At 51.8% G+C, this 16633-nt stretch overlaps 2 protein-coding genes across 7 annotated transcripts in view; one reads left to right on the forward strand and one right to left on the reverse strand.

Moving 5' to 3' along the window:
- Nucleotides 1-6468, forward strand: part of MAPT (microtubule associated protein tau) — a 103262-nt gene extending 96794 nt beyond the window's left edge. The window contains exons 13-14 of one of the 4 annotated variants that reach the window (XM_089901379.1): nucleotides 1389-1501; nucleotides 5738-6468. In XM_089901379.1, coding sequence (XP_089757505.1) covers nucleotides 1389-1501; nucleotides 5738-5953 — 329 coding nt within the window. In that variant the 3' untranslated portion in view covers nucleotides 5954-6468. The remainder of the gene's footprint in view (nucleotides 1-1388; nucleotides 1502-5737) is intronic. The other 3 variants (XM_022589050.3, XM_022589052.3, XM_022589053.3) reach the window with 3 other exon arrangements.
- Nucleotides 6469-7828: 1360 nt separating this feature from the next.
- KANSL1 (KAT8 regulatory NSL complex subunit 1) overlaps nucleotides 7829-16633 on the reverse strand; it is a 171742-nt gene continuing 162937 nt past the window's right edge. For all 3 annotated transcript variants that reach the window (XM_089901371.1, XM_089901373.1, XM_022589041.3), the window contains 5 exons: nucleotides 15518-15639; nucleotides 14821-14878; nucleotides 14488-14600; nucleotides 13422-13674; nucleotides 7829-13102 (listed from right to left, as the gene is read on the reverse strand). In XM_089901371.1, the coding sequence (XP_089757497.1) occupies nucleotides 12875-13102; nucleotides 13422-13674; nucleotides 14488-14600; nucleotides 14821-14878; nucleotides 15518-15639 (774 nt within the window). In that variant the 3' untranslated portion in view covers nucleotides 7829-12874. The remainder of the gene's footprint in view (nucleotides 13103-13421; nucleotides 13675-14487; nucleotides 14601-14820; nucleotides 14879-15517; nucleotides 15640-16633) is intronic.

Raw genomic sequence — 16633 nt, forward strand, 5'->3', positions numbered from 1 at the left:
ATAGATCTTTCTGAGACAGTGGAAATGTTCTATACCTGTGCTGTTCAGTATGGTAGCCACTAATGACATGTGACTGTTGAGCGTTTGAAATGTGGCTGGTGTAGCTGAGGAACTGAACGAATTTTATTTAATTAAATTTGGGGAATTCCCTGGCAGTCCAGTGGTTAGGCCTTGGCGCGTTCACTGCCGGGCGGGCCTGGGTCGGATCCCTGGTCGGGGAACTAAGATCCCACAAGCCGCACCGGCGTGGCCAAAAAGATAAAATTCAATTAAAATTTTAAAATAAATAAATACAACTTAAGTAGATACAGGTGGCTAGTGGCTACCATCTTGGAGAGCTAACTTCCACCTGAAAGGCCAGAGCAGGGCCTTCTGCTTTAGGCCCTGTTCAGGGCTGAGGTCGTTGCTTGAACTGTGACTGCAGGAAGAGAAGGTTGTCAGAAACGTAGTCTAGAAGGTGTGTCATTACTTCCTGCCTCCCTTGGACATCTTGTGGGAGTTCAGTCTCTCCCAGTGAAAACTATGCCTCTCCTGAGGCTACCATCCTACCACACAGAGAGCAGCTTTTTTTTTTTTTTTAAATAAAGTATGGATATCTTTTTAAAAATTATTTATTTTTGGCTGTGTTGGACCTTTGTTGCTGTGCACGGGCTTTCTCTAGTTGCGGCGAGCAGGGGCTACTCTTCGTCGTGGTGCGCGGCCTTCTCATTGCGGTGGCTTCTCTTATTGCGGAGCACAGGCTCTAGAGCGCAGGCTCAGTAGTTGTGGCGCACGGGCTTAGTTGCTCCGCGGCATGCGGGATCTTCGCGGATCGGGGCTCGAACCCATGTCCCCTGCCTTGGCAGGCAGATTCTTAACCTCTATGCCACCAGGGAAGTCCCAAGGGAGCAGGTTTCTTAAGTGGCTTTATCCTTCCAAAGAAAGTAATGTAGTTCGTCTCTTCCTCAGGCCATATCTCCCACACTTGGGCATGGCATCAAGTGTCTGAGGAGGGAGAAAGGGTCAGGGCCCTTCCTTATTAAGGATGCATTTTGCCATTTAGTTTAATTCTGAGGTCTTATAGGGCTGTAGCTTATAGGATGTTGGCATAGAAAGACTTGACTCTTTGGAAGCCAACTAATTTAGAATAATTTCTTGCGAACTGAGCTGTCATCTACCTTTGCATCATCTGAGGAGGAAGAGTTTGCTGAGTAAATATTTGATGTGCACCCTGATTAGAGAGAGAAAGCAAACTGCTTTCAAGCCCTTTGGAAGGACCTACTTGCTCCAAACCACGCTCTAAATAAAAGCTGGTCTTAGCTCCCCCTCAAGGTTGGCGTCTGCATGGAATCACTCACTTGCTTAGCCCTCACTCAAGGCTTGGTGCCCTTGTGTGTATTGTGTTCCAGGAGGTGGCCAGGTGGAAGTAAAGTCTGAGAAGCTGGACTTCAAGGAGAGAGTCCAGTCCAAGATCGGGTCCCTGGATAACATCACCCACGTCCCTGGCGGAGGGCATAAAAAGGTAAAGGGGCAGGGCGGGGAGGAGGCTATACCAGAGTCAGGCGGACAAGGCTGGTCCAGTTTCCCACGGCAGGAGAGCTGAGGGTCCTGTATTGACTGGCTTGACATGGATTCTCAGCTACCACCAGGCCTGCGGGGCTCCACCTGGGCTGCCCTTTGATGTCCCCTGGGAGCTTTAACACACTTGATGCCAGGCCCCACCCTGGAGATCCTAATTGGTCTCAGGTGCCATCTGGGCACCTGGAGTGGAGCTTTTAAAGCCCCCAGGTGACTCTTTAGTGCAGTTAAAGGTGAGAGCCATTGCTCTAGGCCCTGTGGTGGGCAAGCATCCCCAGAAGGAAGTAGCCATCACCAAAGCCAGCCACGGGAATGTAACCTAACTTTCTAAATGGGTCACTAGGCAGTTAGAGGAAATCAGTGATGCTGGAATCCAGATTTCAGCAAAGCCTCTGTAAGTGTCCACGGGGAGGCTGCTAGACCAGGGACCTCAGCGTTCCCTGCAGTTTCTAGAGGCCCTGGGCCTGGCTCTGAGTGTCTGTGTGCAGTGGGGGCCGGGGCACACCAGTGTCTCCCTCTGGGCCCATTGCAGAATGCCGTCTTGTGGCTGCACTTTCTCTCTTCTGCATAAATACAGCAAAGTGCCCTCTGGGGTTTCCTGCCCACGCCTGCCCTGAAGTTCTGCAAGTGGCTCACTTTCCAGTCTTCAGTGCCTCTCAGCAGCTGACTGAGGAGTGGTGAAGGGAGAAGGGATGTCCGAGAACGGGTGTGGCAACTGAAACCCAACGCAGCAGTGAGCAGCGGTGCAGCCCAAGGGGGCCCCGCTGGTCAAAAGTGGCAGCCGGGCCTTGCTTGGAGGCCGCCAGGGTCCCCACGGCAGTAACCACCTCCTCCTCTGGTTCTGAACAGACACACCCCACCTTTGCAGTGAAAGCCCGACAGCATAGTTTTGCAGAAGTCTTTGCTGGTGTGTTCTTAAATCACAGGTTGCAAACTGAGACCTCGGGGCCGACCTGACCCGTGATGGAGGCGCCCGAAGGCGGGGGGAGGACGGAGTCCTGGCTCCCCACAGGGTTCCCTGACCATCAGGCTTCCACATACTGGGCTTCCCCAGGTGCAGGACTACTTCTCAGTGCCGCCTGGGTCTCTATTAAAAGTGAGACCCAGGGAAATGAGAAGGTTTTCTGCAAAAGGCCGTCTTGTTTCCATCGCAGCCCCCAGCCTGTTTAATACAGGGCGTCCCTGCCCTGGGGAGCTTTAAAGAGACCACGTCCCACCCCCAGAGAGTCTGAATATATTGTATATGGAATGAGTCTGGGTAGGCCTGGGCGTTGGTGATTCCCAGTTGAAGGAAGGCCTCTACCCCTGACTCTGGAAGCTTCTGTGTCCTGGGAAAAGCTCTGGGCTTGACTGCTTGGAGGCGTGACCCAGGCAAGATCTGCAAGCCATCTCAGCGTCAGGTTCCCCTTCAGCAAAGCGGATGGAAACATTCCCGTCCCAGGGTGGTTGTGAGGCCCGGATGAGGCGGTGTTCAAGAGGATGCCTGGAGCTTTGTCGTCATCAAAGAACATGAGTTAGAGCCAAATCCGAGTCAGAACTTCTCCTGTTTTAACTCATCTCTGTGATGCCTCAGAAAGGGTGGGCTCTGCCCTGCCCACTGCCCAGGAGACAGACCTGGTCCCAGAGGGTCCTCTTGTGTTCAGTCCCCTATTTCCCTCTGTGATGAGCAGAACTGCTGACAAGCAGTGGAGCATAGGACCCCTGCCACCTGAGTTCCTTTCAGTTTGGGGGATTTGGGGACATTCCCAGGATGCTGTCCCATTTTTCTTAAGAACATAAGTGTTCTTATCAAAGCTTATGTCAAAATGGCCTTTCAGTTGTAGTAATAAGGAAGAGTCCTTTTTTCAAAGTAGTAACCCAACGTGAACAAAACAAGCATATGGCTTAAATGGGAGCCTGGTTTTTCTCTACACTCAAATGCCCCTGCAATAGGCCCTCTTTACCTGGGGTCCAGGGACTCCTGAAATTGTAGGGAAAAGTTGTCATATGCGTATGAGAGCAGACACGCGTGTGTACACATTTTCCTGGTCTCACCAGATGCTCAAGGAGGTCTTAGGACCCAAAACAGGCTGAGAATTACTGTGTTTACCACTTCAGGACTCATCAGGAGAGAATTACTATGTACTACTGGCATCGCCAGCTAATGCTTTCTGCTTCTGAGCTTCCCAGGTATCCTTTGGAGCCGAGACCTCTGGGTCAAGGATGCTCTACTTTAATTTTTGTTTATTTTTAAATTGAAGTATAGTTGATTTACAGTATCGTGTTAGTTTCAGGTGTACCGTACAATGATTCAGTTATACATACATACATATATATATTGTTTCTCAGATTCTTTTCTCTTACAGGTTATTGCAAAATATTGAGTATAGTTCCCTGTGCTATACAATAGGTCCTTGATGGTTATCTATTTTATATATAGTAGTTTGTACGTGTTATTCCCAACCTCCTAATTTATCCTCCCCTCCCCTTTCCCCTTCGGTAACCAGAAGTTTGTTATCTGTCTGTGAGTCTCTGTTTTTGAAATAAGTGCTTTTCTTTAATTTTTTAAATTGAAGTATAGTTCATTTACCGCATTGTGCCAATCTCTGCTGTATAGCAGTGACTCAGTTATACATTCTTTTTTAATATTCTTTTCCATTTTGGTTTATCACAGAATATGGAGTATAGTTCCCTGTGCTGTACAGTAGAACCTTGTTGTTTATCCATCCTGTATATAATAGTTTACATCTGCCAATCCCACACTCCCAGTCCTTCCCTCCCCGACCCCCCTCTCCCTTGGCAACCAGGAGTCTGTTCTCTATGTCCGTGAGTCTGTTTCTGTTTTGTAGATAGGTTCATGTGTGCCGTATTCTAGACTCCACTTATCACACGAGTGATGTCATACGGTGTTTGTCCCTCTTTCTGACTTACTTCACTTAGTATGATCATCTCCAGTTGCACCCGTGTTGCTGCAATGGCGTTATTTCGCTTTTTTATGGCCGAGTAGTATTCCATTGTATACACACCACATCCTCTTTATCCGTTCCTCTGTCGATGGACATGTAGGTGGTTTCCACGTCTTGGCTATTGTGAATAGTGCTGCTCTGAACACAGGGGCGCATGTGTCTCTTTGAATTACAGTTTTGTCTGGGTAGGTGCCCAGGAGTGGGACTGCTGGATCATATGGCAGCTCTGTTGTACTTGCAGACTTTCTGATGATGGCTGTTCTGACTGGAGTGAGTGTTAACCTCATGTGGTTTCGACTTGCGTTTCTCTGCTCATCAGAGTGAGCATTTTTTCATGTGCCTGTTGGCCATCTGTACTTCGTCTTTGGAGAAATGTCTATATATGTCTTCTGCCTACTTTGTATTGGGTTGTTTTTCTGATGGAGCTGTACGGGCTGTTTGTGTGTTTGGGAGCGATGCCCTACTTTCAAAAGGGCTTTGTTGCATCGTGTTTTCTAGTATACCTGCCAGGGCTGCGCACAGCGGCTGCCACCTCCAGCGTCATCAGCCACTGGCAAAGGGGCGGCGTGTGTGTGGCTCACAGCTGGACGGCAGGGGCTCTGGCCCCACCCCTGAATCTCCTCCAGCCTCTCCTTCCACACTTTCATTTGCATTTGGGCAATGTGTGTACGTCAAAATAAAACGCGCACGCCTTTTGACCTACTAGCAATTCCACTTTCTGGGATACACTTACAGTACACGTGTGAAATGAGATGCCTACAAGGTTATTCGAACACAGCATTGTCTGTGAGAGCAAAAGACTGGGACAACCTAAATACCCACCCACAGGGGCGTGGATACGTTTTGGTTCATCTGCTGTGACAGGAAACCACACAGCCCTCAGCGAGCAGCGAGGGAGCTATGTACGGATGACGATGCAAGGTATTAAGTCTAAACACCCAAGTGCGAAGCTTGTGGATATCGCTGCCTTATGTATGGTACTTTTTTTCTCTACTCACACAGACGCATGTTTGCGTGTGTGGTGGCCTATCTCTGGAAGGGTACGCAAGAAACTCACAGGGGTCGCTGCCTCTGGAAAGGGGGCCTGGGAGGCTGGCTGGCAGGTGACCAGGACCCAGCAGAAGCTTAGCCGTTGGGAAACGATGAAACTGTGGTCCCCACCACGCCTCCCTCCCACCCAAGGCCAGCAGTTGGCGGGGCCTCTCCGCCTCACCCTGCCCTCTCCTCTCTTGCAGATTGAAACCCACAAGCTGACCTTCCGCGAGAACGCCAAAGCCAAGACCGACCACGGGGCGGAGATTGTGTACAAGTCGCCCGTGGTGTCGGGGGAAACGTCCCCACGGCACCTCAGCAACGTCTCCTCCACTGGCAGCATCGACATGGTGGACTCACCGCAGCTGGCCACGCTCGCCGACGAGGTGTCCGCCTCCCTGGCCAAGCAGGGTTTGTGATCAGGCCCCCGGGCGGTCAGTAATCGTGGAGAGACGAGAGTGAGAGAGTGTGGAAAAAAAAAGAATAATGATCTGGCCCTTCGCCCTCTGCCCTCCCCCAGCTGCTCCTCACAGATCGGGTAATCGGTTAATCAAGTAACCTGCTTGTCGCTCACCTCTGGCTCGGGACTTCCAAATCGGTCACGGGAACGAGAGCCAAGTTCATCTTTCCAAATTGACGGGCGGGCCAATCATAATAAAATACTTTAAAAACCTTTAAAAAGATGGCCCTACCCAGAATTTCCTTGGGCAGTTACTTTCGATTCTTTTTTTTTCCCCCCTCTGAGTGCAAGAGGGAGGAGGAGAGGCTCTGAAAGCTGCTTCTGGGGACTCTCAAGGGCCTGCGGGGGGGGGGGGCGCCCCGTTCTGGGGGTGTCACAGAGGCAGCAGCGGCAACAAGGGATTCGACACTTGGTGCGCTGGTGGAACCACAGGTGTAGGGCCACCTTTGGAGCAGGACGGGGTGCGGGGGTGGGGGTGGGGGCTGGGCGGGGGTAGGGCGAGGTGAGAGGGGGGGTGTGGGGCGTGAGGATGCCGGAGGAGAAGCTCAGGGAGGAGATGCTGAGGACGGCCCGGAGGTGCAGCAGGCAGGGCACAGCCTCTGCCGCCCACAGCAAACTCGGACCAAGTGGCCTCCGGTTCTTGGTGGTCCGGGGTCTGCTGCGGGTCGGCGTGCCACCCTCTGGAGGGAGGAGGGCTTACACCACGAAGGGCCGGGGGCGGGAGGAGAAGGAAGGTTGCGGGAGTGGCATCCTGTGGATTACTTCCTCGGAGAAGACCGAGCGCTGGCCTCTTTCTCCCTCCCCGCAGGGTGGGGGTCCTGAGCTGAGGGGCTTCCCTCTGCCCCGCGGAAACCCTGTTTTATTGAGTTCTGAAGGTTGGAACTGCAGCCACGATTTTGGCACCTCACTGACCTGGGACTTTAGGGCTAACCGGTTCTTTGTAAGGACTTGTGCCTCTTGGGGGACATCCGCCTGTTCCCAAGCCTGGGCCTCTGGCATCTCTGGAGTGTACGGGGACCTGGGAGGTGGCTCCTGAACCTCTCATCCCTCCCACGGCCACCGCAGCCACCTGTCTGCCCCACCATGCCTGTGTCTGCCGTGCGGAGCCCAGTCACTGCCTGTACCCCGCATTACGTCACGCTGTCCCGAGTTCCCAGCCTCACCCCACCCCCCTTTCTCAGTAACGGACATTGTTTAGATGGGGAGGCACCTCCTCTAAACCAAGGGGGAAAGTCAAGGAGGGGAAAGTCCGGACACGGCGGGGGGACCTCAGTCTCTCAGTCTAAGTTGTACTCATCCAGCTGGCATGTCCCTCACAATGAACCTGATGACCTTACTCGGCTCCCTGCCCCTGCCCCCATCCCAGATGGGAGCCAGGGTGGGGTTCGCAGTGACCCTGGACGTTTATGCCTTGTTTACTTGGAGAGCCTTTTCTCCCAGAAGGCCTGGTTCCCTTCCTGTGCCGAGCTGGCAGCAGGTTGGCCGTCCTGGATGCCAGAGATGGCACGGGGACGGGCAGGCAAGGCCCCCAGGGCAGGACCACGCTCCCTCCATTCCTTACGTCTGCCCCAGCTTGTGACTGCCAGCCTCTCAAGAGAGCCCAGCCGCTGCTCAACCCCAAGAGCATATAATCAGCCCTCACCCCAAAAAGGGAAACATGCCCCCTCGGAAATGGTTCTTCCCCCGGTCTCAGCTGGAAGCAATGCTGTCTTGTCCTCCTGGAGCAGCTGAACATATACATAGATGTCGCCCCTCCCTCCCCATCTGCACCCTGTCGCGTTGTAGTCGGATTTGTCTGTTTATGCTTGGATTCACCAGAGTGACTATGATAGTGAAAAGAAAAAAAAAAAAAAAAAAAAAAAAAGGACGCATGTATCTTGAAATGCTTGTAAAGAGATTTCTAACCTACCCCCCACGGGAGTCCTAGATGTCTCTCACCCCCCAGCTGGGACTTGGATCCAGAAGGCCAGTGTGACTCTCTTCTGTGGGGCCTCCCAATTTTTGAAAGACTTTCATCAACATCTGGGACCCAGCGGAGACCAGATGCTGCCATCTGAGAACCCTCAGCTGCAAAGAAGGCCTGAAGCACAGGAGCAGGACAGAAGCTATGGTACCCCCTCCCCACCCCCGGGGCTCCCTTCTGTCAGGCAGGGGGGCAGTGTGTCTTGTGGTGAAGATGGCCCTGGAGAAGCCCCACAGCAGCCTTGAGAGAGGGTCGTACAACTAACTCCCTGCGTCACGAGTGCCGGCTGGGGAAAGGTCTGCAACCCACCCTCCAGCCCGGGGTCCCGCTCCAAGCTCTCCCGCAGGAAGGCTGGCCCAGGCCTCCCCACCCGGGGCCTGATGGCCACAGCAGGGGTTGGGATGCACTGCCTGCCCTGGACTGGCCCCAGGGGCCTGAGCCGCCTGACAAGGGTGACAGGTCAGGAGACAACCATTTCCAAATCCTTGGCCAGAGCCCCTGCTGACCTTGCATGAAACCCATCTCCTGCCATGGGGAAAGGGAAGCAGCCTTTGTAGAAATCTGCTGTTTGAAGAAAATCAGCAACCTCAGCTTGGTTCTGCCACTTCTGATTTGGGTACAGTTCAAGGCAACCGTACGGGGCTGGGTGGTTGGAGTCCAGGGCCAGACGCTTCATCTGCGGCCAGAGGATCACCTGGGCCCCAAACTTCCCGCAGTGCGGCTCTCCTTTGTCCGCTGGGTCCCAGCTGGTCTTGGAAGGGTTCTGAGGAAGAAAGAGGAAACTTGGTGTGAAGATCTGGTGGCTGTTAAGAGATGCAGCCCCTCATTACTGCCACCAATTCTGGCTGCATTTCTTGAACCTCTCCCTGCAGTTTCTGCACCCTGCCCTCCAGTTCCTTATTCCGAGGGCCTTACTCAGCGGGCACCTCGTGTTGCATGGGCTGTTGGGGGCAGCCTAAAGATCGTGGTTTAGGGTCATCAGGTCAGTGCTGGCAGGGAGCCTGCAGAGCGCAACGCTGGCTTGGAACCGTAAAAGAGGACACAGCCCCCAGGGCTGGGCACTCCCCCACCGCCATTTCTTCCAGGTCCGGTGTCCCTCGGGTGGGGCTAGATGGGATACACTACCCGCCTGGTTGCTTCAAGCTCTGCATTCACTTTATCAAAAGCTCCATTTCAACTGACTTCAGTGGTGAGACCGTATCCTGTTGTGCTCCTGGTGGGGCCGTGGGGGGAGAGGAACCTGTAGGAGAGTTACCACTGGGCAAAAAGGGGTCTTGGAGAGCAGGAGTCCAAGGCCTGGTAATACTTTTCTTCCTGATTTCAACCACGTGTGCTAGAGGTCCCTTGGGATTTCACCTTCTCACCGACAGGTGCCACAGGCTGCCAGCTAGTTCCCATCTCCTTCCCGGCCAGGTGCAGGCAGTGAGGCTTGTGGAGGAATCCGGAGATATGATTGCTGTGACCCGCTGCCCTTCTGCGGGGTTCCCAAGCCCGCAGTCATGCCTCCCGAACACGCTGGCATCCTTTCCTTTAAGCTGCTGGCACCTCCACGTCACCTTTCCCACCAGCTCCGGACACACAGCCTGTACTTCTAGTAGCTGCTAAGATCTCGTCACCCTTAAATCTCTGTCCTCCAAGGAAAGCAAAGAGGCAGGGATGAGGGCAGAGGTGGAGGTCATCAGCTTGTCCTGTCTACAGATCTGTGGCTTCAAGAGACTTCTGGTTTCTCTTCAGCTTTGAAAAGGGTTACCCTGGGCGCTGACCCAGAGTCTCACCTCCTAACGGACTTAGCCCCGTGAATTTGCAGTGTTGCGCAGGACAATTTCTGGCACTTGCAAGTCCCATGACTCCTTTGTTAATTTTGAGGGTGGGGGGAGGGACATGAAACCACCTTAGCTTAGCTTCCTGTCTGTGAATGTCCATATGGTGTATTGTGTGTTTTAACAAATGATTTACACTGTTGCTGTAAAAGTGAATTTGGAAAATAAAGTTATTACTCTGATTAAATAAGGTCTCCATGTATGGATTCAAAGGACCAGAAAATGATGTATGATTTGCAGGTCCTTTCCCAGCCTTAGAGAACTTAGCTCAGGAAATGACAATATTGTTAAAACCTGGACATCAGGATTTACCAGCTGGGTCTGGGGCCCTGAAGGTGAAAGAGCTCTCAGACTTGTTCATTTTCAGGTGATTCTCTCGTTCTGGTGCTGGCAAACCATCCTGGTCCAACTCAAAGGGCAATACCCTTGTGGGTGAGCTCACAAGGCTGCACTCAGTTTCTAAGACCCAGCCCACTGTATTCAAAGCTGAGAACACTGGGGTGGCTCTAGGAACCCTTTCTACCCCTGGAAATTAGCCTAGGGGCCTGGGGCTGAGGCAGGACACTAGGCCAGTCAGCTGAATGAACGGCTAGATGCCTTCCAGGATTACAGAGCTGCTTTCCTCTCTCCTTTGAGCCTTATTATAGATTGGAGAGTGTTTACTAGATCAAGATAGGGATACCAGGTAGCCCTTGGCAATGCTACAAAGGAAAACAGAACAGAACCCATCATATTATTGTTCCTTAATAATTAGGTCAAGGTCGTAACACTCAGGCCTTTGATTTTTCATACAGCTTCAAAATACTACTTTTCTCAGCTTTTCCTGATGTGCTTTAGCCACTGCAGGCAAAAGCTTAAGTAGAGCAGGTCTTAACTGCAACTATAGAAGCAGCAACAGGGCAGCCAAAGAGAAATGCTACCTCAGAACTCGTAGGTTTCATAGTCAGGAGAGGCAGCTGCATTGGCTGTGTCAACTTGACTGCTATGAAAAAAAAAAAAAAAAAAGGAAAAAAGGAAGTAAAGAGAGTCGCAGGCCTGCCCACTTATTCATCTTGTACAAAGAAAACCAAGCATAGCCTTCTCAGAAGAAAGCTGCTGAGAACCAGCTCAGGTTCCATGCAAAGTATATACATGTCTGCAGTGACCTCAACCCCAGAAAAGGAGGATGATGGAAAGTGAAATATCCATTAAAGAGCAATTCAGAATAGATAAAAAAATGTCACAATGCTGGCCGGCCTCACTAGAAGAAGGAACATTAAGAGCAGTGGATCAGTTACTTACATCCAACAACAACAACAAAAAGACGATTTACGAAGACGCCCTTCCTCCTGGCGTCTCTCACCCCCGCCCCGGTGAGAACCACTCTCTCTGGTGACCATCAGAGGACCCTGCCCGGTGCCCAGAAGACAGTGGGGACTTCCCAAGGTTCACAGCCAGTCGGAGGACCCAGAGAACAACTGCTTCTCAGGGAGGCTCCTCAGCCACCACCAGTACCATGTCCTGTAACAAGAAGGGCCTGGCATACAACATTCTGTAACTTTTTTTATTATTTTTTTCAATTTTTCCTTCCTTTTTTTTTAAGCACTAGTCTGTGCTTTGCGAACAGAATCAAGACATTAACAAAGATCAGCTTCTCTGAAGAAAAGCATTTCTATAGAACAAAGACAGCTACATGTTCCGCTGCCAATACACAGCTCAAAGCAGGAAAAGAAAATATTTACAAAATACAAGGTTTTTTTTGTTCTTTTTTCTTTTTTCTTTTTTTTTTTACAATGCTAAAAGGGTTATTCAGAATTTTCAACCTTATAAATAGAAGAAGCACTTTATGCATAGGGATATGGTGCATTATTGTTTTTAAAGAAACAATGACAAACCCTTTAACTTGCAAACAGAATCAAAAAAAAAATCACTAATGTTGAAAATTGTGAAAAAACCCCAACCATTAAGCAGTTTGTCTACTATTTTTATACGATTACAAAATGGCAAAAAAAAAAAAAAAAAAAAAAAGTCCTTATTGCCCCCCTTTTTGGTGATGTGATCATAGATGAGACAGGCACAAGGTTAACCCGGGGGGGTGATGGGGAGTGATGGGAACCACAGCTAGGACCAGACAGTGTTCCACAGGCAAGGGAGCTCGAAAGAGGAAGGACCTGACAGACACTGACAGGGAACTGGACGGGGGTGGGGAAATATGACCAAATGACTCAGTGAAAACAGAATTATACAGGAGAGATGGCTGCTCATTTCCAAGACCCCCTAGAGTCTGCAGGGGAGTGGGAAGAGAGGTTAAGTAGTCCTAACCCTACCTCCACAGACCAGGTTAGGGGGGGGAAACGTTCCAAGTGGAAAGACTGTGTGCGTGGGTGTGCGAATGGTGTGCGAGAGCAGGTGAGAGGACACGAAGGGGCAGGACGGGGACCTGAACAGCCGCAGCCAGCTTACCTCAGTTAAGGAGTCAGAACAGGGATGACCGAATGCAGAGGAAACCCAGAACAGGTCTCCAAGACCTGGGTGACAAGGGGAAGCCATTCTGTCAGCTGAGAGCTGGGTGAGAACAGCTGGAGTTCAGGCCAAGAGGTTCTGGTGGAGGTGCTCCAGCACAGACGACCAAGGGGACCCAGCCGGGAGGGCCGGAGCTGAGCTAAGCAACAGAAGGGACGGGGTACGAGCCCAGAGCACACTGCTCTCTCCCACCCTAACCTCAGGGGGCAATGCTGAGCTGGAGGTTCCTTTCCCTCTGCCCACCTGGCTGTCCCACCCTGCCCACAGGGGCGCGAGAGAGGGGTGATCATCCAACATTGCTAAGTCCAGTGATTCAACAGTGCAGAGGATGTGCCAGGACCAGGCCAGCAGGGTCTTATCCTGAACTGTTTGCCAACTGGAGGAAGTGCTCAGGTGTGTGACGATAAAACATGGAAACCAAAACATAAACAAAACAAAAATCAAAACAAGAAAGAAATTATCAAAGTAGAATCTAAATTCCTTAAATTCACTAAAAACTGTGAAAATTTTCGGCATATGATGTTTGAATATCAAACGCAGAGTTTTCTGAAGCTTTAATGCCAATAGTGAGTCTGTTTAGATTCTCATATCCCACTCATCTGTGAGTTGGACGCTGAGCTGTGACTGTTGCCGCCAGATGCCGACTCTTGAGGGGAAGGATGGGAGGCGAGGTGGGTGCCACCTCTGTCTCCCGGCCAGTCTTGCTGCCTGAGGTGCGCCGAGTGCAGCGGGACGCCCGTTCCTGTGCATCCGGTTGGTCCTCACTCTCTGCCTGGGGACTGTACGCCAGGGGGAAGCTTCGCCGCTCCCATGGCTGGACAGACTGCGGGCAGATAAGATGTCTTGGTGAGGACCCAGTCCCAGCCCGCCTCCTTCCCCAGACATGTGGACTGGAGACCATGACCAGTCTCTCTAGAGTTCCTGGGCTGGCCCAGAGAAAATTATCAGAGTGGGCAACTTTTTAATGATAGCCAGTTCCATGGTACCTTCAGAAAGTCAACTTCAAGTTCAGTCCCCTGTCCCCTTCAAATTGGGGGGGAGGGGGGGGATCCATAAAATGAAGATAAATCTTGAGCAGGTGCTGTCCCCCAACAATCCCATCCGCCACCCCGCTAATCCCACAGAAAGGAAGCGTTCCTCACCTGCTCGTCGAGCCCCAGCTCTGGTGTGGAACAACGGGTGTCTTCACTGGCCAGGTGTCGGAGAGTGTCCCGCGCCACGGGAGTGAGGGGGGCCGAGTGCAGTTCTGGGCTAATGGGGCTCCTGGGGGACTGCCCATGGGAGAACTCGGACAAAGAGTGGCTACTGCTGACATCAGGGGAGGCGGGTTGAGGGGTGGAGGGGTTGGCACTGCCCAGCTGCGGCGTCGTCCGGCCGTCTGATGACCTGTAAGACCTGTATACCAAGAAGCACAAATCTGAGTGCCTGGGTAATAGGGAATTTCTTATGTGTCTGTTTTTTGGGTTGGGGAGGAGGCATGAAAAAAGCTTCCCGACCAGAGGAGCTGAGGCAGACTGACACCAGCAGTTCTCTCCTAGGAACCACAGACCCCTCACTTTCTTCCACTGCTGTGCACACGGGCAGGCACACAACACGGCATCTAAGAGCTGTGTACGCCTGTCATCCCAAGAAAAGGCCACGGCCGAACAACGCTGGGGGTATCCCTGGCTCAGTGCCCAGTGGATTCACAGGGGAAGGGGAATTAGCCCAGACTTTGAAAACTGCAGGCAAAGAAAAAAGCAAAAACAAGAGCCCTAAATATTTCTACTTGAGAATCCTGAGGGCTTCTCACTGTAACACGAAAGGGAGAGAGGGTAGGACAGTTCTTCCAAGTAAAGCAAGACCACAAAAATCAAACTCCACTGTTCAAAGGAAGGTTAACTTGTGGTGAGGCCTCCAAAGCTCCCCTAATCCAATCACTACAACCCCCAACCAGCCTCCAAATGCCATAGACAGCCTACTCCTGGACCCCGGGAGATCACCGGAGTTTGTCAGAACTGGACAGTCACCACTCAGCAAGGTCCAGCATTTGACTGCTTATACCCTCATTAGTCCCAACAAACACCACAGAACGTCTGCATTCTCAGCCATCGACAGGGAATGGATATGAAGAACAACTAAGTGGCAACTCCATGGACACAGCTAGGGTCCCAACTCCCCGTTGACCCTCCCTGCACAGGCCCTGGAGGCCTGTGCCTGCTCCGTCACCTGCTGCCCCGCCGCTGAGGTGGCACACTCGTGGTCCACAGCCACCGAGCCCTCTCCATCTCCTCACATTTGGCATGCAGGGCGGCGAAGGCTGCGTCAGACAGGTCCTCTATCTGCAAAAGAGCATCTTCATCGATCCCCCCTTTCCTCCAAGAGGTCAAGTTTCAGTGCGTAGACCCACTCTAGAAGCAGCCCCACCCCACACTAGGCTCTTCCTGGTCAGGACAGGAATACAATGAGCTTGCACTTGACACCCACAGGTCCTGAGGCGTCTGCAGTGTGTGCACCCACGAGTGCATGTGCTCTTCTAAGAGCGAACGCCCATGCCATTACCTCCTCATTCTCCTCGTCAGGACTCCCCTTCAGAGACCGAAGATCAACCTCCCGCCAGCTGCAAAACCAGGAAGGAACAATTGTGAGGCGGCAGGCAGTCTGGGCAGGATAAGTACATCCGTGCAGGAACGAGAGCTCTCCACCTGCAAGTGACACTGCTCTCTGCTGGGCCTGCTTAGCCCTGAGGCCTCTCTAAGAGGTCCCACACTCAAATGCGCACAAGGGACAGAAAGAGGGGAAGCAGGCTGAGGGTGGGACTAGAGCTGGTAGATGGACAAACCCAAGCAAAAGAAGCTGTTTAGAGGGGCCCAGCAGGGCCCAGCAGCAGCTGGCTGCTGCCACACGGGAGTGCACACACAGGGCTGCCCAGTCTTCTGATCTGTCAACAGAAGCTGGAAATAAACATCCATATGTGAAATCCCGCTCTGATGCTAACAACAAATTCAATATTTTAAAACATATTTGTATGCATCAAACAAAACATGTCTATAGCCAGTTTGTGGCCTGTGGTCTGGGTGGTGCTCATATAATGGAAGAAAATTATGTAAAGAAATAATTTCACTCTGATCAGGTAGACCTTCTCTTAAAGAGAAGACAACAGCCAAGGCTAGGCCCCAAAGCTCAGTGACCAGAGGAGAGGGAAAAGGGCAATGACAGGAAGACCAGCAAGAAGAGCCCATCACCCAGGGCCTCCTACCTGGGAGTAAGGATCTCCTTGTACTGTAGCTTCTCTACACGGGTGGTTGCAGCGACTGACATTGGGATGACAATGTTGTTAATATCGAAGGAGCTCTCTCCCCTTCTCCTCCTTACTGGCTGCTGTAAGACAAAGGCACGTTTAAGAGGGAGGAACAATTCTACGTACCTCAAATTATACGTCTGAGATTTAAAACAGGGTCACCAATGACCAGGAATCCGGGCCTTTGGGTGGGGCCCAGGCAGGGATGGCAGCCGCTGCTTGCGCCTAGGAGACAGTCCCCCAACAGCAACGTGCGCAGGGGAGATACTAAGCCGTCCTGAGGAGTATCTTCCGTCCACAAGTCTCACTTGCACCCTCTTTCTTCATGGGCTCACGTGAAAAGAGACTTCTGTTGAAGCTTACAGGGGTGGGTATCCTGGGGCCTTGAGTCAATTGCCACGGTTTCTACTCCTCTACACACAGCCTTATTAACAACCCCAACTAAATCTTCCTTTCTGCTTCCCCTTTTATCTCTGTCCATGACACAGACCCATGTGGGATCCTAAAAGCAATGCTTCAGCCTGGTGGTGATTCTTCGGGTTAAAAAGATGAATTCCCCTACCCTAAAAGACGCCCAAAGGACAGGCCCAGCTCAATGGATCATCTAACCTTGGTTGTCATGGAAGCACCTCCTTCTCGTAGATCTGAACTCTTCAGCTAAATCTGTACCGACCATCTGCTCAGTCCTTATGTGATTTCCCCTTCTGGCTACTATTCTGAGGGAAAGAGCTGAGAGCGTTCTAGCTATATCAACAGAGATGAGTGGAGGGAAGCCTTGGCTGTACAGCTCACACTCCTGGAGAAAGGAAATTCGCTCCTATAGGAAGTTAAGATCAAACCCTTGGGAAAGAAGACTAACAAGGATCCAATATCAGAGGAGGAGGCGGGTATCTGCAGCAAGCGGGAGATCGACGGAGGAATAAAGCAGGGAGCCAAAGGGCATGGCTTCTTAGATGGAGGGGCATGTCCACGAGCTGCCTGTGCCCAGATAGCAAACACCCTGCCCTGAAACAGAGAGACCGGCGATTGAGCTGTGAGAGCCCAGAGCGAAACAGTGGGATGACAAACATGCTG

The sequence above is a fragment of the Delphinapterus leucas genome, chromosome 19 (assembly GCF_059928025.1).
Source record: "Delphinapterus leucas isolate spDelLeu-1000000601 "Yukka" chromosome 19, BTC_Dleu_Yukka2, whole genome shotgun sequence".
Taxonomy (NCBI): domain Eukaryota; kingdom Metazoa; phylum Chordata; class Mammalia; order Artiodactyla; family Monodontidae; genus Delphinapterus; species Delphinapterus leucas.